Here is a 21,849-nt window from a genome sequence, read left to right on the forward strand (position 1 = left end):
GGACTGCTCGCGTTGCTAGGCCGGGGCCACCACAAAACCTCGCTGGGGGCGGGGCCACTTGACATCACAGAGACGCTCCGCCTCCTTACGTCGCGCACTCGGGAGGCCAGAAGGTTTCTGGCGGCATCGGCGCCATTTTGCCGGAGCCTGTGACCGAGTGGGAGTGGAGTGGAGCGGCTGTTGTTGCCGACTCTTTCCTCCTCCCCACGGTCCAGTCAGCTGGTTGATTAGGCCATCGGCCCTCAAGCCGAGACCTGTCTCTTATTTAGTTCTGGGGAGTGCCTGGCCGACATGAGTGATGTAGAGGAGAACAACTTCGAGGGCAGAGTGAGTACAAAGCCGCGGGAGCCGTCTTCGGCGGCGGCCCGATGCTCGGGGTTTCTCTGGGACGAGCGCGGTCGGGCGGGGTTGCGGGGAGTTCTGCGGGGGCCCGCGGGGAGCAACCTTTGGAGCCATCGCGGTCGCTTCTTCACATCCCAAGATGGCTTCTGGGTTACACTCTTGCCCCAAACACCACGGATAACCTCCCCTTCCCCCTTTCTTTGGAGACTGATAGCTGGACCCCTGGGTCTGATTTCCCCCAGCGGTGCGCCCTGCCTTCTCCCCACCCCGAGGCTTCCTTATCTCTGTTCCGAGGTGTGGGTCCCGGTGGGGCGGGAGGAGACGGCAGGGAGTTCCCCCCGGCCGGATAGTGGTAGGTGCTTCCTGCGGTGGCGTTTCTGGCGACCCCGAGCAACGTAGAGGGTCTCGGGGTCGAAAGTGCGCGGGGCTGCTGTCCGGGCGGGGAGAAGCTGGCGTGGGACTAGCTGGGGCCTGTGTCTCCTTGGCTCTCTATTGCAGTGAGCGGCCGCGTCTCTGTTGGAACCGGCGGCGTTGCGTCTATAAAGGCGAAAGCCTTGAGGTTGAAGGTGGGACGAGCCTAATGAAGTGGTTAGTCAACGACCGCACCGACCCTTAAGCGTTCTTAAGACGAGAGCTGTGAGGGGAAAACTACGCGAGGAGCCCTTTTCCTTTAATGTCCCTTCTGCTTTCCTTTCACTTCAAAATGAATGTGGAAATGCTATAACGCCTTATTTTTCGAATTCCTTGATGTTGGGCTTTTTTTTTTCTTTCTCTATATCTCACCTTTTAATGCTTTTCTTCCTATGACCTTTCACCTCAACACTGACCACTCCTTTACAGGTTTTTACGGTAAAAAAAAAAGAGAGAATCTTCTGTCTTAATCTTACATAACTGAACAAATTTCATGGCTCAGTATTTTTACAGTAGTTAATGCTATGCTATTCTCTTAACTCAAAACGTTACCTGAAAATTACAGGTCCTCTGTCTTCCATTTCTCTTTTCAACCCATCCCCCAGCAAAGAGGGCTCAAAGTTTTTCATTATTTTGGATGTGATGAATATAAACATCACAAAGATACGTTATCCTCAGCTTAAAGATACTAGAACGTTTAGCAATGATTGGGTTATATTTCCGATGTTACCCTCGTAGTGAAAATTGATGTGAGCTAGTGTAGAACCCTGAAAAGAAAACAGTCCCCAGACAGCATTTTCCGGCTCTCGTGTTGGCATTCTGGTCACTAGGGGAAACTCATAAAAAACACTTCAGGTGTATGCTGGATGGAATGAATTTTGTCTTTTTATAAGAAGTTCATAAGATAAGCATCTGGAACCAGACAGTTAAATCAGAAGGTCAATTTAGGGTTTTCTTTTTGAGGTTAGAGACAAAGAAAGCTATCTTTAATGCCTTTAAGATTGGATTTCTCTAATAAAATCTGGAGCGTTAGATATTAATGAATAGTTGAACCTGCTCATTTTTTAGGATGGGGTATTGATTGTCGCAACAGAAGTCTTTAAAATCATGTAATGGTATTTAGGTGGTCGATAGTCATAAGCTGCTTCTTGTTTTGAAAACGTTAGGTAGTTATGGGAAGAAATTTTGCTGTCTTTTAATCTTCAGTTAACTTCAGTACAGTTTTGGGCAGTTAATGTTTATTTTGGTTTGTGGTGAAGTGAAGAGGACTACTGTTTTGGACCTTGTTTTCTTTTAAGTTCTTATTTTTTTATGTAGTCATCAGGTTGAATTTGGCTAGTTCTAGGTAATTGTTACCTTACCCATCTGAGAAAGAAATAAATGTAAGATTCCCACCCAGTTTTAAGCTAAAATGCATGTAGGCATTAACAATTTATTTTAATAGAAAAAGGTTTTTACCTTTTCCTTTTAGAGTGTTTGTGGTCATAGAAAATATTTTTTCACATGTGATACCCAAATGTGTTTTAGTATTAATGAACTCCGATTGTATAATAAATACATTCACCTGTTACCTTTTCTTCTTTTTGGTTGGTTGAGATATTTGTCTTTATTCATAATTGGGTGAAGAATTAAAATGCCAGAAACTTTTCTGAGGGTGTATGCTTTGTCGTTGTTGTTCTCTTAAAGCAGTTTCATATTCACCAGTTCTTTTGGTTTTTAAACTATAGTGATCTTTTATCAACTAACCACAAACCAGCAATTAAAAAAGGTTTTATAGAATACAGTTGTTGTGTTATCTTTGTATCTAACTGTAGTAACCTTTTAGAGAGCCTCAGAAAAAGGATTTTCAAATGATGTTTCTGAGGTGTTTTAAGTAGTTATTATACTTCAAACTTTTTGACTAAAACAAATTAGAGAAAACATAGGTCAGTATTCAGATTTCATTTGCTTTATGTACAGAATAAACAACACATTTTAACGCCATCTTATTGAAAAGATATTTAAAATTAGAGGGTGAGTTCCTAGAGACTGCGGAACATATTAAAGAATCAGGACTCGTACTAATAGTTACTACTTCTATAGCATTTTAGGATCTCCTCCCCTCCCCGCCATCTTTGACATATTTTCTCATATACTGCTCATAATCTTGCAAGGGCTGGAGAACTCTTAGCATTTTAAGAAATTAAAAACTTAGGCCCAGAAGACCATGCAGCCAGAAATATGAGATTTACAAGTCCCAGTCCATTGCTCATTGTATACTTAAACTATGCTGTGTATATATTTTGATTACTTTTTTTAAAGGAGCACACTGCACTTCAGTGTCTCAGAGCCATTAATAGAGTTTGCTGAAAACAATGACAGGAGCTTAATTTTCTATTATATATTAATATCTCTTGCATTTTCAAAGGACTGGAGTAAAAGAGCTTTAGGAAAGAAAATATAATTGGCTGAATTTTGTTATAAGTAACCCTAACAGTTAACCAACCAATTTCCCTTCTGCCTGGGGTGAAACTGTTGAGCATCCACTACCTTTTTAGTAAAGGCCAGGTGTTCTTGAGGGAAAGAGAGCTTGGAGTCTGATTTGAGATGACTGACAGCTCACATCTGGGTAAAAGTAAGTATATAATCAAGTGCTGTGTGATAGAATTAATAAGGAATTCAGAAAATAAAGCTGAGCAGTTCCGTGAGCTTAGAGGAAAGGGAAAGCTTTATCTAATATGTAAAACTTACGGTGGACATTATGGTAAGGGAAATACGAATATTGATTATAAGGATGAGACAAGGAAGAGGTTGCTGGACTAATGAGATATGATAGATTTGACTGTGTAGTCAGATAATGGAGGATTTTGAATTCTAGATTTAGAAATTTGGACTTAATCCAGTATGCAGTAAGGAGCCATCTATGGATTTTTAATTCTGGGAGTGGCAAAATGAAAGGAATTTTAGCAAAGAACGGAGACCAATATAGGAAGAGCCGCAGGGCACACTTGAAATATTTAAGGAAGGAGCTTATGAAAAATCTGATCTAAACTGGACAACAGTGGGATGTAAAGAATGAGCGAGACATTTTTAAGGGATCCAGGAGAATAGTGGTGCCAATAAAATATCAATAAGTAGGTCCATTAAAGCAGTTTGCTTGGGACATTTATATCAACTTAACAGAATTTTAAGCGGAAATGTCTTTTGGAGCTGGGAGTGATTTTGGCACTTGATCTATGACTTTGAATGTCAACTTCAGAAAAAGAATACAACTTCAACTAAAATTCAATCTCAAAAAATTTTAGTCTCCTTGATAGAAATTAAGGGGAACAGATATTAAGACTTTCTTGTTATTTTACTTATTCCCCTCTACCTCTAATTTTTTTTTGAACGAAGCTTAGAAAAACGTTAAGTCCAATTTTTTTCTTTGACAGTGGCCCAGTGCTCTTAATAGAGGTTAAGGATTCTCTATCTTATAATTCCACAATTGTCTATGCTTTGTAGAATAGTTTAAAATAGTTGAAGAGGAAGGATACTACTTACTCTGGCGTCCGTTTTTCAGAGCTTATTCTGGCTTTTGAGTAGCTGGAATATTTTAAAGAGACTCCTAGTGTTCCCCTTCTTAATATATGAGATGATTACCTGGATGATAAAAGTGAAGAGCCAAACACAAATTCATCTGTATCTGTTTGGAATTTAAATTTGTGTGTGTTAAGATATTTTGTTGAAGAATAGCAGAAATGGGGGAAGTTTTGCTTTTTGTTTTTTTGGTGTTTTTTTGCTTCTTTGAACCCTGGTTTGTAATTATAATAAGGGTGATGACTATGCCATTAAAAACCCAGCTTGGTGACTGGTTCCTTTTAAAAAAAAAAAAACCCTCTCCTTTCTTTTTTTCTTTTCTTTCTTTCTTTTTTTTTTTTAAGAATACAAATAAGATTGAATCCCTATTACAGATTAAGAATGTTAGCACTTTAGCTTAAAAAAAAACAAAACTTGGTTCACCTTCTTAAGCAATTTATATATCTCATCAACCTGTTGCAAAAGGGTAAGGCTTCCTTTTAGTAGGAGTGGTATTAAACTTGGGGGATAGTCTTATGTGTCTTGGGTTTAATTTTTTTTCCCTAAAGTACTATGGTTTATCAAATTTTAATGCTTTTTTATTCCCCCATCCATTTAAGCAGAGAATTTGTGAAACTTAAGGTGACGTTTTAAATACTCAAATTTTTGTATTTGAGGTTCTTTCACTGAAGGGTGCTAATTTGCTCAGTATAAGCAGAAGTTGGGATTTTTAAAAAGAGCAGTGCAACTAATCATACCCATGGTGCCTAACTAATTTTACAGATTTTTTGTAGATACTTTTTATGATTTGTACCATTCCTAAAACAAGTATAAAGAGTCTTGGGATCTGAAAGAATATCAAGAGATTTAAATATTTAAGAATGAGAGTCATTAAAAAAAGTACAGATAAACTTTGTTTATGGACTTAATTTTGTAAATGAACTGGGGTTACTTACTTATGGTATAGTGTGTAATGTAACAGGTGTGAAATAGCCGTGAGTAATCAGCATGATAGTTTTTTAGAACTTGTGAACAGTGTGAAAACCTCTTTGATAGCATCAGTGGGTGCTCAGGCATCAAGTAACTAACCCTGGGACCTTTATAAAAGGTATATATCCACAAGCTGACTGAATTAATACTGATTATTTGTACACATGTCATAACCAATTTAGTAGGACTGAAGTGGAGGTGAGAAAATGGTAGCGATCGGATGGGGAAAAGAATCAGTAAACACTAAAAAAAGAAAAGTTGAGAAGAGAATAACAGAAGGAAGTGTTGTTTCCCCTCCCTCCTTTAAGTTACTGCTGTATGTAGTTCTGTATAATCCTTATTGTCTCATGATTTTCACCAAAGTGAGTGACTAGGCCTGACCAATCTGAGGTAGAAGAAAAGTTACGATTTTTTTCCTAGAAACTAAAGCCCTGTAGTCTTACTTATTCAAGATTTGTAAATACTCCATGACATTAGAAGATGAGAACATAAGTAGGGAATTCTGTAACAGGTTCTTAGTAGTCTGTTTTAATATAGTTAAACCACTTTAGCCTTTTTACACTTGTTTCTGTACCTTTGAAGTTGCCACTTACACACTAGCTTTTTGGACATTACAATTGATCATGGCATATAAGCCGGCCGGTTTATGAGCCACATTTAAAATTTGTACAGAAGGGAATTCTCTGACAGTCCAGTGGTTAGGACTCCGAGCTTTCACTGCCGAGGGCAAGGGTTTGATCCCTGGCCAGGAAATTAAGATCTCGCAAAGCCCTGTGGCACAGCCAAACTAAATAAATAAATAAAATTTGTACAGAAGATTTGTAGATTTTACAGGTGATTTCACAGTGTGACATGAGTTTAAATTTGATTACCTGTCAATTCCTTAATAATTTGTCTAACACATTGCCAAAATTATTCCAAACTTTAGAGAATATAAAGACATACAGGTTGGAATATGTGTGAGCCTTTTTAGGTACAAAGACCACTTTAATCATACTTAGAATGCAGATACTGGTATGACTTTATAAAAGGGGAAATTATCATTTAAAAATAGCTAATGTTATGAGCAATCGGTATTTTCTTTTTAAGAAATTGCTCTAATACCAGTTATGGATTAAAAAGAGAGTGAAAGTATTTCTTTTACAAGCCTAAGGATGAATCTGTAAAAGAAGCAGTCTATCATACTCGAAAGGAAGGAGGCAGAACTGCTATTTCTGTAGACTGAAATGAAAGAAGTGAGTAAACACAGGAAAGAAGTGAGTAAACCTCAAATCCTAAAGAAGGAAATTCTTAGTACAATAAATATAAGTTATTTGGGTAATTTAAAATCCTCCCCACCCCCACATACAGTTTACCTAAATGCACTAGTATGTTTCTGTGGAAATCTCCAGTTTTACAAAGTAGTAGGGAAATATAATTTTGAGAATTTGTTTTAAAAGCTTATACTATATTCATATAGACTTGAATTTCTGTAAACTTGGCACTGTTACTTGGCGTTTGCCTTGGAATTTTGCCTTGCCATAATATTAGAATGGGTTACAGCATAGCATTTATATTGGTTTATTTTAATGGGCTTTAAGTATTAAGTATACATATGGTCAGAATTTTTTTTCCCATCTATAATATACTAGCTGTATTAAAAGACCCTGAAGTTATTGTTTGCTGTAGGAATCGTTCATGTTCGACATGAACATATTTAATAACCTTTTTCCTGGTTTAAAAAATAGTACATGGTTATACTATTTTTATACATAGAAAGATAGTTCTTTGCTTGTATTGGATACACTATAGTAATTGTAGTTAGCGCCTTTTTATTTTTGGCTGTGTCCTTCAACTACCACCAGAGGCATCTTGTTAATAAAAAATAGTTCAAAAAACAGTTCAAAAAACAGACAGGGTCTTCCCTGGTGGCGCAGTGGTTGAGAGTCCGCCTGCCGATGCAGGGGACACGGGTTCGTGCCCCGGTCCGGGAAGATCCCACGTGCCGCGGAGCGGCTGGGCCCGTGAGCCATGGCCGCTGAGCCTGTGCGTCCAGAGCCTGTGCTCCGCAACGGGAGAGGCCACAACAGTGAGAGGCCCGCGTACCGCAAAAAAAAAAAAAAAAAAAAACGGACACTATTTAAGCAGGTTGTACTGTGAGAACTTTCTGCCTAGCTCCTCGTTTATAGTAGGTAAGGTAGACTGGAAGCCTCCTTAAGATATATTTCTGTTAAAATTCGTGGTATGATTTGGTTGAGTCATTAATCTGCCCATTTCAAGTAGGCACTATATTTTTAATGGTTGGTGGGTCTAGATGCAGGTTACTGAAGAATTTGCAGAACTTCTTGACTGGACAGCTTTAAGAGCAGGTTAAGTAGTCTCCAGTGAAACAGGACAGGTAACACCCCTTCTCAATATTTATTTTTCTCTTCGCAATTTCAGTTCCGTTTCCAAATTCTGAATAGTTGTATGAATTTCTTTGGAAAAAGTTGAAATTACCATTTCATAATGAAGACAAGTCAAAGGTAGAAAAGGATAATCCAGCATTTGTCCATAAAGGGATTATGGTTACCTGATTGCCAATGCACAGTTTGGTGAAAGTGGCATTTATTTGGTTGTCAGCCTTTGAGGAATGTTATTTTAAAATGGTGAATATGACTATGTGTGTTTGAAGACTAAACTGCTAGTTCTTTACAATGACAGGGCGTTTGTTTAGTATTATAGTAAAAATAATTATGAAGATTGAAGGTTTTTTATGCTTTACAGTTTATTCTTTTAAGTTTACTGACAGTTACTGATTTACTTTTTAGATAGATAAGTCTCCAAATTGCTTTTGGAATTTAAAATTATTGACATCTTTATAAGTTAAAGGGAAGTTACTCTTTCTTAATCTTGAATGATTCCGGGGGAAAAAAATATGTAGTTTGAGGTTTCCCTGATACAAAAATTGAAGAGTAGGCAACAAAGGAGGTTACGTGTATGTGACACCTTGGATAATAAAAAACAAGCCTTCTTTTAAATTTGCTGATGTCTTTTGAAAAGATATTCTGTCATATCTTAATGCTTTTGTTAACAAACTAAAAGGAAAATTGCATATTTTCCAGTGGGTTGCTATACCAGAAATGGGATTTAAAATTTAAACTTTAAGTTGTTACGGAGTTACCTTGTTAACATTAATACCTAAAAAGTGGTTATTTTCAGCACTACTGAATAATTTTCAACTATTGTTTTTATGATGGAAGGCTTAAACCTAATATATAAAATTTTGATTTCTATCCTAAAAAAGGCTTTAGAGTGTTACAGAACTCAAAGCTTTCTATATGTATAACAAAGGCTGTGGTGATGTTTGTAGATTTATACCAGGGAATCTGTTTTATATGAGGGAAAGCCAAAAGGGAGAGGGGAATATATTTTTACCTAATGAATTATAGGTAATGAACTGGCCTGTGAGGCTTCAATTACAAGTGAATTAGCCATACTTTTGTTTTTGTTTTTGTTTTTAGTCCTGAATGTGCTGCTTTTACAGTTTCAGTGAATGAAAAAGCCTAAGTTGCTGTGCCTGCTCCAGGCATCTGTCCAGAAATTTAGCAAGTATCTGAGATGTGGTGAAAGACTTATTGTAGGTAAATAAATGGGAAAAGCTGATATTAAACAGAAAGGTAGCTATATATTTTGATTTTGTTTTCATCTGAAAAAAATAAATAGGCCTAGCATCATTAGTACTGTCCTTGATGAGTAAGTCTTTTGATATTAAACCTGAAGGAAAACTTTAAGGAAGTTGCGTGATAGTCTTAATAAATAGCCTAAATGAAAATTGGTGCGAAATTGGGATTATTTTCACTAATAATCAAGGCTTAAGTGGACAGAGAAACCACACTGTCCATCCAACTTCAGTCATAAGTGCTTCATATGTCTATCAAATTAAAAAAAAACAAACAGGCTTTTAATCAGTTTTTTATATCCAACTTCTTCAGAAGCCAGTCAATTTTCTGATAAAGGATATAGTTACTGAAGGGAGTATAAGTATGCATAGCTGCATAAAATATGCAAAAACTATGAACAAAAGAGGTAGGATAAACAATAAAGACCATGATACTAATTTTGTAATGTACATTATGTACTTCACTGGATAAAATAGAATTTTTTAAATGGCTCAGTTGCAAAAATACATCTACTACTAGGAATTTACAAGCCAAAGGGGAAATTTTTAAAATTTCATACTTTCTTTTCCCCTTGGTTTTTTTCAGTATGCTTGTTTTATTTCAGGTTGTATCTTTCTGGTTAAGTCAGAGTGAGCAAAGATAGTGGTCAAACAAAATCAGGAGATGGTAGTGATTTTACTAATTTTTTTTACTTCTTTGAACCTCAACATGTGTCCTATAATGTGTGAGTTTAGATAGGTGTGTACAAATATTTCAGCCTATGATGCTTTGCTTTAACTATATCTTGATACCTTAGCATGGCTTAGTGAAGGCTTATTTTAAGATCACTTGGAATCTTCAGGTTATAAATTAGTGAAAACTTAAGGCATAGGTGGGGGGGTTACAGTTTGTTAGAGTTATGCTTGAATTAAGTATTTATATTAAAACTGTTCACATTTTAGGAACTAGGATGAAACATGAAAGGGGAGGAGGGTGAAGAGTATGGTAAAAACATTTAGAGAAATTCAGTAAATTCTCTTTAATTGTTAGAAACTAGACTTTTGAACAACTTTAAAGATTATAAAATTGTTTTTTTAATAAACTAGTTATTTGCACTTTACCTGCTGGCTTTTCCATTTGGTAGATAACATTCTGAACTCCAGCAGAGTTTTATAATCCCCACGTGCTTAAATATACTAAATGTTCTTTTTCCATTAAGGTTAATGTTCGTGAAGAAATTGAAGAGTTTTTTCCAAGAATGTGGAAGATAAATCAAGATAAAAGAAGGCTAATGAAAAGTATTAAAGATCAGAAAATTAAAATTGAATGGGGGAAAAAATTGAACAGAAGATTGGTCAGATAGAAGCACTTGAATATTTTTTTTTAAGGCTATTTTGAATTGTTTGAATTGGGGAAGAATACACGAAGTATGAAAAATGAAAAACTCAATGAAGAATGAAGAGAAGTAGAAAGCAAGAGTGAAGTAGAATTAAAAGAATCTGGAAGAATGAATGGGTCCTAGGTTAAGTAAATGTATGGTTTATGTTCCAGTGTCTGTATGATCAAGTTGTAGATGAATTTGCATGATTACTTAGTTAATAGAGAATTGGTGATCTGGTTCAAGTAGGGAATTATTGAGGACAGTTAGCAGTATTAACAATGGGTTATTAATGAGCTGAAATTTTTTCTGGAGGGTGTTGCCTAACCATTTGTTTTTCAGGAGCAATCAATATAAATAATTACGGTACTTTAAATGTTAGGTGTTAGGCATCTACGTGACCAGTGCCATTTGTAATACTGTCTTCTTTGTTAGGAGTCTCGCTCTCAGTCAAAATCTCCAACGGGAACTCCTGCTCGTGTAAAATCGGAGAGCAGGTCAGGATCTCGTAGTCCATCAAGAGTTTCCAAACACTCTGAATCCCATTCTCGATCAAGATCAAAATCCAGGTAAGTGTGTTTAAAATAATATGTAAGTATGTTTAAAATGCTTTTCTTGAATTTTTCAGGGCAAAGTGGTTTTTACCAAATCCCTCATTTTTGTTGCATTTTTTGTGGAAATTTCACTGAAGACTCAAAATCAAGAAGTTGTCTTTTTTTTTAAATCTGTGGTTTAGAAATGAATGATACGTAATAGATACAAAGACTTAGATAAGGTAGAATTTTCCCTTCTTCCATTAATCTATCTGATGCTAGCTATTAATACAAATTAAATGTGTTGTTTGATTTAAATGTGCTTGGCATTTGAAGGTTAATGTTTGATATTATTTCAATAATATTTGCACAACAAAAAGGTAATTTTCTCCATTGGAGACTTGGCATGCAGTTTAGTGCAGAGATGGTTGATGTATGTATGTTGTACTGGTTATCAGAATGATTTCAGAAGATTTTTCAAGTTTCACCTTCCAGCTACATCCTTTACCTGAAGATTCTAACTAATTAGATCCAGCGTGGAACTCTGGTCATATACAATTGGCAGGAAGTGGTCCTGGAGTGATTCAGAGCCCCAGCCACTACCACTTACACTGATTAAAACAAAGACTCTAGTGAGCCACTGCAAGGCTCACTGTATCAGATGTCCCAGGTGTACTGGTGTGTGGAAAAAACAGTTAAAAGCAACCTGGGACTTCCCTGGTGGCGCAGTGGTTAAGAACCTGCCTGCCAATGCATGGGACATGGGTTCAAGCCCTGGTCCGGGAATATCCCACATGCTGCGGAGCAACTAAGCCTGTGCGCCACAACTACTGAGCCTGCACTCTAGAGCTCACAGCCACAACTGCTGAAGCCGTGCCCCTAGAGCCTGTGCTCCACAACAAGAGAAGCCACCGCAATGAGAAGCCCGTGCACTTCAATGAAGAGTGGCCCCCGCTCGCCACAACTAGAGAAAGCCTGCGTACAGCAACGAAGCCCCAACACAGCCAAATAAATAAACAAATAAATAAAATTTAAAGTAAATAAATAAAAACAACCTGGACAGTCGGTTTGATAAGTCATTGTAATTTCTTCTTTAAAGAGGTAATTTATGTCTTTGAATAGAGTGTGATTGCAAGGGGGCATGAGACAAAAGAATCAAAGGCGTACTTTTCGTGCAATCCACAGCTATGTCTTTTTCTCTGTTGTATCCAGGATCCAGCCTAGTGCTTGATTTGCTAACCACTCTACATAATTAATTGAATCCACATGTGCAGAATAGTGCTAGATAGAATTCAGGTGTAGAAACAGAAGCGAGCACATTTTCGTTTTAGGACTTTTGTACTTGCTGCCCTTAACCTAGGATTCTCTTCCGTCAAGATATTCTCATATCACTTGATGCAGTTCTCTGCTCTTGTATCACTGGAGAACATTAAATACCATGCACACTCTTTATTCCCTTATTCCTAATTTTTTTCGTAATATTTATCACTATCTGACTTAGAGAAAAGGTAAGCAGTCCTGAAAGATTTTAAATTAACGTCACTTTTTGTTACTATAGTCCTCCCTCAGTATCTGTTGGGGAAGGATTGGTTCTTCTGCGGATACCAAATCCTCAGATGGTCAAGTCCCTTATATAAAATGGCATGGTACAGTCAGCCCTCCACACGAAGGACCAACTGCATTTAAATGTAACTATTGATATTTTATGTGACAACTTATTAATGTTTTTTATATTTTAAATTGAAGCTATAAATTGTTGCTAAGGAAAATAGGAAATGTCCTGTTTGGTATTCGTATAAAACACAAGTTATTTTCTTGTTTCTCTCCCACCCCGGCCAGTGATTAATTTCTTGCAGATAGTAGGCCATTCATATTATTTTCATTCCCACTCAAGATTGTTTGCCTCCTTTCAATAAAGTGGTACTCTAAGCTTCATACACAAGATTTGTCCCAGTCCTTTCGTCATCTTCATTTGCATTCCATCCTTTATAAGTATCCTAATTCCTAGCAGATTATACTCTTTTGCAATTCTCTAATCACATTTCCATGTTTTCTTGCTAAGGAACCTTTGTGCTTGGTATTCCTAGAACACTTTTCCCCTGTCTCCCTAGTAGAATCTTATTAAGTCTCCTAGCTTTATTGTTTAAACTTTCTGGCCCTTAGCATTTATATCATTTATTGAATACCTCATAGAAGTTATTTTGTATGATTTTCATGACTACTGGTCTGGGTGTTTAAGGATAGATCATATGAATAGTAATAAGAAATGGCATTTTCTTTGCATTAATAGGCAAAGAAAAAGGACTGTGAGCAATTGGAAATAATCAAATAGGAGATGAACTAGGGAATCAGCAGTAGAGAGATTGGTGAGATGCTGTAGAAAGCTTGAAGAAATGAAGACCATTAGACATGAAGACTTAGTTTAGTGGGGATTTAGGTTGTGACGAGTTAATTTAGCAGATGCTAGATTGCAGCAGGCGAAGGAAAGACTGGGAAGGAAATGATACTTAACAATGGAGGGAATATAGGACTATTTTGAAAATGTGGTAAGAGTCAAGCGATTTTATTGTGATGGTAATGGTAGTTGATGGTTTGTTTTGTCTTTTGTGTGTGGTGAAATACACAAAATTTATAGTCTTAACCATTTTTCCGTGTATGGTCACTGGTATTAAATGCATTCATATTGTTGTGCAACCATCCGCCTCCATAATTCTTTTTGTCTTGTAAAACTGAAACTTTACCCATTAAATAACGACTCTCATTCTCCCTTCCAGCCGCTGACAACCACCATCTTATTTCTGTCTCTTATGATTTTGACTACTCTTAAGTACCTCATCTAAGTGGAATCACACAGTATTTGTCTTCTTATAACTGGCTTATTTCACTTCGCATAATGTCCTCAAGGTTTATCCATGTTGTAGAATATTAAAGAATTTTCTTGCTAGTGCCAGTTGATTTTTTTCTTTCTAAAGAAGGTGGAGCCTTAACGTGTTTGTAAGGTAAGGTGGGAAGAGTGAATTTAGAAGGGATAGACTGGGAACAAGGAGGAGTTGTAGTGAGGAAGAGTACTTTTTCCTCTGAAAGGGGAAATGAGCTGAGAATAAGCAGGGATATATATAGGTATAGGTCCTTGGCATTGTCAAAAGTTCAGGAAGCGAAAGTAAAACCAATGAATCATGAACATAATTAGTAAAAATTTACTGTACACATACCAAAAAGACACTTTGCAAACTGGGAGCACTCCAGCCAAACATGGAATGAGGCTCAGTGGTATGTTGTTACAAAGCAGCTTATATGGTGAGCAGGCAGTGTCTTCACAGTATTTGGTGATTAAGGTAAATTAACGACTGATCTGGTTTCGTCTGCTCAGGGAACCTTCATTTGGTGTCCGTTTGCTTTTGAATTTAACAGCGTTAGGCATTTTGTTCCAGTATCTTTACCTAAATTTATTTCTCTCAAAGGTCGAGGTCAAGGAGGCATTCTCATAGACGTTACACTCGATCCAGATCCCATTCTCACTCTCATAGGAGACGATCTCGAAGTAGGTCCTATACACCAGAATACCGGCGTCGCAGGAGCCGAAGTCATTCTCCAATGTCTAACCGGAGAAGACATACAGGCAGCAGGGTATGTGTTTTTTAAAAGTTAATGAGGGACTTCCCTGGTTGTCCAGTGGTTAAGAATCTATCTTCCAATGCAGGGGATGCAGGTTCGATCCGTGGTCGGGGAGCTAAGATCCCACATGCTGCAGGGCAACTAGGCCTGTGCTGTAGAGCCTGCACGCCACAACAAAGATTCCGAGTGCTGCAACTAAGACCTGACGCAGCCAAATAAATAAATTTTAAAAAACAAAGTTAATGAAAGCTTATTTTGTCTTTCCTGTGTATTTAGTCATAGTATAACATCTTTTATGGGAGCTAGAGCACTGTTTAAAAGTGGTACTTCAGAAACATCCTTGGCTATATGAATATTGTTTATATGCATTCAAGTGTGTTTTCTTTTTTTGACTTTTGAGTTGTTAAATGAAATTTGGGGACTTCCCTGGTGGCGCAGTGGTTAAGAATCCGCCTGCCAATGCAGGGGACATGGATTTGAGCCCTGGTCCAGGAAGATCCCACGTGCCGCGGAGCAGCTAAGCCCTCGTGCCACAGCTCCTGAAGCCCACGCGCCTAGAGCCCGTGTGCTTAGAGCCCGTGCTCCACAACAAGAGAAGCCACCGCAGTGAGAAGCCTGTGCACCGCAATGAAGAGCAGCCCCTGCTCACTGCAACTAGAGAAAGCCCGTGTGCAGCAACGAAGACCCAACACAGCCAAAAATAAATTAATAAAATAAATAAATTTATTTTTATAAAAGAAAGAAATTGGGGAAGAAGCAATATGTTCCAATAATTGAGTTGAAAATACTGAGATTAAAAGTTTTACCATGGGAAGGGTAGCAAGGAAATAGCAAAAGCTCTGTAGTAATATTAATAGCTAACACATTGAGCAATGTGCAAAGTTCCTCAATGAAGTAATACTTTTAATCTCTCTTTGAGTCAAGTTACCTTATTATTGATAAGGAAATTGAGTCTTAGATATGTGACTTGGAGGTTTGTTTGTATTTAACTATGGTGGAGTCTGCTATTATTTAATGATGCTTTGAAATTTGCATGTTAATTTTTCAACTCTGGATTGTGGGAACCTTGAAAGATTATCCTTGCTAAAGAATGAAAATTGAGGAGGAGAATCTAATCAGCAATTGCAGATGAAGTCAACGTTGAGTACAAATCTATAAGGGATATAAAACATTTGAATAAACTAAAAATATGGCATTAAACTAAGGATGAATTCTTAGGATACGTTCTGAAAATTGCTGGGCTAGAAAGTTAGGGACATTTTTATTCAGGATGCAGCCTGGAGTATATTCTAAAGAAGGCTTGAGTGTACTATGAACTGTAAAATATAGCTCGCCTGTTTTTTTTTCTTTTAAATTCTTGTTTCCAAGTGACTTGAAACAATATAGTCTTTGTGTATTGGGTGAAGTGTTCTAAGCAAAGTATTTCTGTGTGTTTTTATTTTAATTTGGAGCTTAAAGTTAAATAACATCTTTATTCAACAGGCAAATCCAGATCCCAACACGTGTCTAGGAGTGTTTGGCCTCAGTTTGTACACAACAGAGAGAGATCTTCGCGAAGTATTTTCTCGATATGGACCGTTGAGTGGTGTCAATGTGGTTTATGACCAGCGAACTGGACGATCACGAGGATTTGCTTTTGTTTATTTTGAGAGAATAGATGACTCAAAGGAGGTAATTTTGTTTTTGTAATTATTTGTCATTTTGAAAATTTTCTGATGTGCATTATTTAGTATTGAGTTACTGTTAAAAGCTGATTGATAAACTCCCAGTTCTATAAACATTATGTCCTCTTTCATTGTCTGACATGATTTAAACTCTACCTCTCAGTATTAGAATTGGAATGGCCAGTTTCACTTTCCAGCTAATACTCTCTGGTATAGGCATATCTTTATTGAAATCCGGCTTTGTAAAGTGAGGTTGTGTTTGAGTTAATGGAAAAGGTGAAGTATATACAAGTGTTCTCTTTTGAATAACCCTTATTCATGCTCCAGGCAAATGATTGCATTGACCTTTTAAAAGAATTGTGTTTAGGGCTTCCCTGGTTGCGCAGTGGTTAAGAATCAGCCTGCCAATGCAGGGGACACGGGTTCGAGCCCTGGTCCGGGAGGATCCCCCCATGCCGCAGAGCAACTAAGCCCATGCACCACAACTACTGAGCCTGCACTCTAGAGCCCATGAACCACAACTGCTGGGCGCGCATGTGACAGCTACTGAAGCCCGCGTGCCTACAGCTCGTGGTCCGCAACAAGAGAAGCCATCGCAGTGAGAAGGTTGCACACTACAACAAAGACCCAATGCAACCAAAAAAAAAGAATTGTGTTTAGGTGTAATCTGTTTAATTTTTGTAAGTGTCTCTAATTAGCTCCCTGTCTCTACAGAGCTTTGTTTATCTGTTCTCTTAAGTTCATCTACCATTCTGTTCTATAAATGAAAATAATACATGGAAAGAATTGGTACTTTTTCATTTTTGTTTAGTGCCATTCTTAATTTGCCTGACAGAATGATCCTAATCAACGTCAGGGATTTGAAATAGTGCTATTCTATTGTTCTAGATAATGGATTATAGAGGAAGCAGTAGGCTTGCCTTCTCCATATTAAAAGTTCATGGTGACTGAATTAGAAAATTCCATTTTAAGGAATTTTTGAAGGTCATTTGTTAAAGAAATGGAAGGTACTGGCATTTCTTTTTTGTACCATTTTACACGTGACAGTAGTTGGCTATAGGTCATTATTGCTCTTTGCATCAACAATGTTTGATTGCGGTATAAGCAGTCGTAATAAAAGAGTATCTTTCAGAAACAATAAATGCTATTTTTATTTGGTGGTAGAGGCCAGGGATGATACTGAACATCCTACAGTGCACAGGATAGCCACCCGCAACACGGAATTAGCAGGCCCCAACTGTATCAATAGTGGTGTGGTTGAAAAACCCTGGATAATTCTAACAAAATAGTGCTCTGAGTTGAAGGCATTTATGTTATAGACATTATGATAGACACAGTAATGGTTTTTTTACTGTTACATGTTTGTGATTGGTTTATTCCTGTTCTCAATTAAGGGATAAAGGTGTAAATTTAGAAATACCAGGATATCTCACCTGAAGTGCATAGTGCAAACAATATCATAATTAAACATTTTTTTAATATGAAACTTGTTTGTCCAGTCTTTTCACACACCTCCTCCTCTTAGGTTTATTTCTGGATAAGATAAAATGAAAATGGCAACTTTACTTAGTTCCTGAGAACTTCTTAAAATGTGTTAAAGTGGTTGGATTCATCTTTGCATTTATTGGTATTAGTACCAAAGGGCAAAGTGTTCACAGACATAAAGACAGCACTTGCTGGCAGATTAAGAAGTTCCTTTATATTCGGAGTTCACTAGGTGGCAGTGTGTTACTTAAGGAATGGCTCTACAAGTTTTCAAGGAATGGCTTGACAAGTTTAGACTTGTCCACTGAGTTGCAATTTCTGCTTTGAGTTGCTCAGACTGAAGCTAGTTACTGAAGCCTCAGAATTCTTCAGGCTTCCCTGGGTTGTGTGGTTCCTTCTTTATGGCTGTAGCTGCCCCTAGTCTTTCAGCAGAGGCCTGCTTAAGTGTCCATGTGTACGTTGAAAACTCAGTACTATTGACATGCATGTAGCAGGGATTAATACATCAAATCCTAGCCCTTCTTACTTGAGAAAGAAGTGTTTAGAGAATTTTAATTTTTGAAATTTCAAATGAAAAATGTGTTAAATTTTTTGCAGTTTTGATAGTTTCTCCTTGGTGAATTATGCATGACTTTCTGTGCCTGTTCTCCTTTATAGGCTATGGAAAGGGCAAATGGAATGGAGCTGGATGGTAGAAGAATTCGTGTAGATTATTCTATCACCAAGAGAGCGCACACACCTACACCAGGCATATACATGGGCAGACCAACTCAGTAAGATTTCAAGTTTCCTAAGCTGAATTTTAGGAGCCAGAAATCCACCAGAAATGTGTGCAAAATTTTGATTAATCAAAAGATAAACTTCTTTTCTCTGTAACTTGAATTGAAAGTTATTTAATATGACTATATGTATTCTTTGAATCGTTTTATTTCTTTGATTTTTTATATGTATATTTGAGCATGGGGAGAAATTAAAACTATTGAAGTGCATTCCTGGCTATTTTCTTGTACTACAGAAATAGAAAAAATATTAAATACTAGAAAATTGTATGCTTTTAAATATTCTCTAAATGTATATGTGACCTTGGAAGCCTCTGTGTATATGGAATGGTTTTACTGATATTAATGTTTGTTTTTTAAAAAGCCAGTTTTGCATTGTGTACAACATAAATAGGGACTTTTATAAAAGTTTTTTAATATAATATAACCAAAGGCAGTATTTCTTAAGAGTGAAAGAAGAAATATAGGCTTTCATTTAATGTGAAGCCTCTTGGGAAAATATAGGATTTGACAAGGAGAGCCTACAGAAAATAGTAGTAATAGTGAAAATAATGTCCCTATGATTAGGAGTTGGGAAAACAGGAAAAAGAGGGCTTAGAGTTTAAATTCACTGCCAGAGGTTTGAACACCAGACCTTGAAATTTTTTAGCACTGGATGTCAGTTCTCTTTGGTGTTCAGGGTTGGTTACTTTTAAATTCTTGATATTTATTAACTGCTTTTGAACTAGTCATAGGACATACATGTTAGCATTTTGGTACTTTTTCACCTTATGGAAAAAAGCACGATGCTTTTTTCACCTTATGGAAAAGGTGTTGCTGATTTGGATAGTGCATTAATAGAAGAGCATTTTATAGTTTGGAGAGTTTCGTGAAATTATTCCTGGTTATTTATGTTATACATATGAAGCAAAAGCAGAATACCGTGGGAGTCAGCAAAGTGAGACGTGGAAGTAATTAGCATGAAAGGGTTATCTCTTCTCTCTCGTCTATCTCCCTTCCTTCTTCCATTTTATTTAAGCATCCATTTATATTAAATGATGACAGAAGGTGATCATTCACACTGATGTAGAGTTTTCACATTTTTCTGTAGCAGTGGTGGTGGAGGTGGAGGTGGTGGAGGTGGAGGTGGAGGAGGTGGCAGACGTCGAGATTCTTACTATGATAGAGGATATGATCGTGGGTACGACAGATACGAAGACTATGATTACCGGTACAGGTAATGTTTTAACGATTTCTGTTCTAAGTTAGATGATGATAGTAGTGTTTGGCACTTTTAATTTATGTTTAATGTGTATTAATAAAAATATTTAAAATATGGGGCTTCCCTGGCGGTCCAGAGGTTGAGGCTCCGTGCTTTCAGCACAGGGGACACAGGTTTGATCCCTGGTCGGGGAACTAAGATAAGATCCCACATGCTGCACAGCGTGGCCAAAAAAAAAAAAATTAAATGGATTTTATATGATGCTTTCTTGAAAGTAGGAAAAATGATTTTTCTCAAGACCAAGAAAAGAGATTAATTATCTGTATTGGCCAATACTGTTCTAGTATTGTTGGCACATGGAAAACTTAATAGCTTTCCTCTTAGGTCCATTATTATTTTGAATGATGGAATTTTTGGTTTTATTTGCCTCGGTGTAGTGATTATGTGATATGCTGATTAATCTTTTATTTCCTACAGAAGAAGATCGCCTTCTCCTTACTATAGTCGATACAGATCACGATCAAGATCTCGTTCCTACAGCCCAAGTACGTACACTTTTGCTTTTGTTGCATTACGAACCTCATTTCTAATTAATGGTTTATATTTTATAAAATTAAGGTATATAGTGACTGTTAATAGTTGGGAAAATATTAGGCAAGTCAAACTATAATTCTCATTTGATTAAAAAATATTTTTTTTTACTCTTTTCCAGGACGCTATTGATAAACAGAGTGGTTGCAGTTGAGGACATCTTTTTCTTTTTTTTCCCTTTCTCTTTTTTTGTTTAATTCTGGATTTCCCCAAGCTTCTAATCCTTCCTACTCCTTAAAAAGAACCCTTACAAACATCTTTGGTTTATTTAGCATCTACACTTTGTCGATTGTATTGCTGTTTTCACCCCTTTTATTATATTCTTAAAGATGTAATTGTCATTTTGAGTAGTTAAGCATCTTGAGTAAAAAAGGAACCCCCGGTGTTATGCTTTTGTAAATGTTTTTTTGTTTGTTTGTTGCTTTTACAGAAAATTAACTCCTGCCTAATCGAATGAGGAAAGAAATGATCTTTTTAAAGCTTCTTTTGTGTTAGATATTGTATTAGACATGGTATTAGAGAGCTGCATTTACTACAAACTCCTTTTTTAACTTTCTTTTGGGAAAGTTAGTAACATAAAGTAGTTCAGTCATGTCAGGTTTGTCTGGGGTGGCATGGAGCAATCAAATAATTGAGTGTAGAAAGTTTGAAGCTATAGAAGGAAACACTTGGTCATTTCTTTTGAAGAACAGAATTTTTGAGCCCTAAGAATTCTGTCGTTTTTTTAGAGATGAAAAGCTTGTGGACTCCTACAAAACATGTTGTATTTAAAATACATTTGTTAAAACTTAAAAACGTAAAGTTTGATTTTTGTGTTGGAATTTTTGAAGTTTAATCAGTGAAGGACAACCCTTATTATTTATTATTTAGAGCAGTTGTATGCTTTGCTGTTAGAAATTTTGGTATTGGGGAAATGGTTTAAGTAGGCTATTGTATAGAGTCCTTAGAAATAGTGAGGCGAAGGGTAGTCTCCTTTCAAATAAAAGTTAATTTCTTTGAAAATGGGACTGTCTCTTTATTGTGGTACAATGGGAAAATATAACTGGATTAATTTGGATTTCCTTTTTCCTAACATTTTTGCTTACGCCTGAATGTATAATCTGTGTCTCTTCTTCAGTCTTGAAAAACCATTTTCTTTCCTCCCTTTTTTGGTCAGCGAACTTGGAAATATTGAGAGTATTCTGAATCAAACACTATGCTGAAGGAAAGATAAATAATATGGTTCATTTCTTCAAGAAGCCCACATTCTAATAGGAAACAACACACTTAAATGACTGTAATGTAATGAAAGGAGAGGCTGTTAGGCTGAAGAGGTGGATGATTTTTCAGGTGACCTTTATAAAAAGGTAAAGGAGCATGAGCCTCCTTTGTTTTCTTCCTCAAAGCAATGAGAATAAAATTAGATAATTATGATCTATATAATAGATCAGTGGGATCTATGGAACTGAAGTACCTCAGACATCTTTATTAAAAAGCTAACTCGGGACTTCCCTGGTGGCGCAGTGGTTGCGAGTCTGTCTGCCGATGCAGGGGACACGGGTTCGTGCCCCGGTCCAGGAGGATCCCGCATGCCGCGGAGCGGCTGGGCCCATGAGGCCACAACAGTGAGAGGCCTGCGTACCGCAAAAAAAAAAAAAAAAAAAAAACTAACTCTTCAGGGCTTCCCTGGTGGTGCAGTGGTTGAGAATCTGCCTGCTGATGCA

General features: G+C 37.0%; 1 protein-coding gene across 1 annotated transcript; it reads left to right on the top strand.

Moving 5' to 3' along the window:
• The first annotated feature begins 153 nt into the window (after positions 1-153).
• TRA2A (transformer 2 alpha homolog) lies at positions 154-21,612 on the top strand. Its single transcript, XM_082846591.1, has 8 exons — positions 154-327; positions 10,714-10,847; positions 14,273-14,438; positions 15,909-16,097; positions 18,233-18,348; positions 19,424-19,570; positions 20,033-20,100; positions 20,268-21,612. The coding sequence occupies exons 1-8, from the start codon at positions 292-294 to the stop codon at positions 20,276-20,278; spliced, it is 867 nt and encodes a 288-aa protein (XP_082702717.1). The 5' UTR covers positions 154-291; the 3' UTR covers positions 20,279-21,612.
• Positions 21,613-21,849: the final 237 nt, after the last annotated feature.

This window comes from Leucopleurus acutus (genome assembly GCF_964270905.1).
Source record: "Leucopleurus acutus genome assembly, chromosome: 9".
Lineage (NCBI taxonomy): Eukaryota > Metazoa > Chordata > Mammalia > Artiodactyla > Delphinidae > Leucopleurus > Leucopleurus acutus.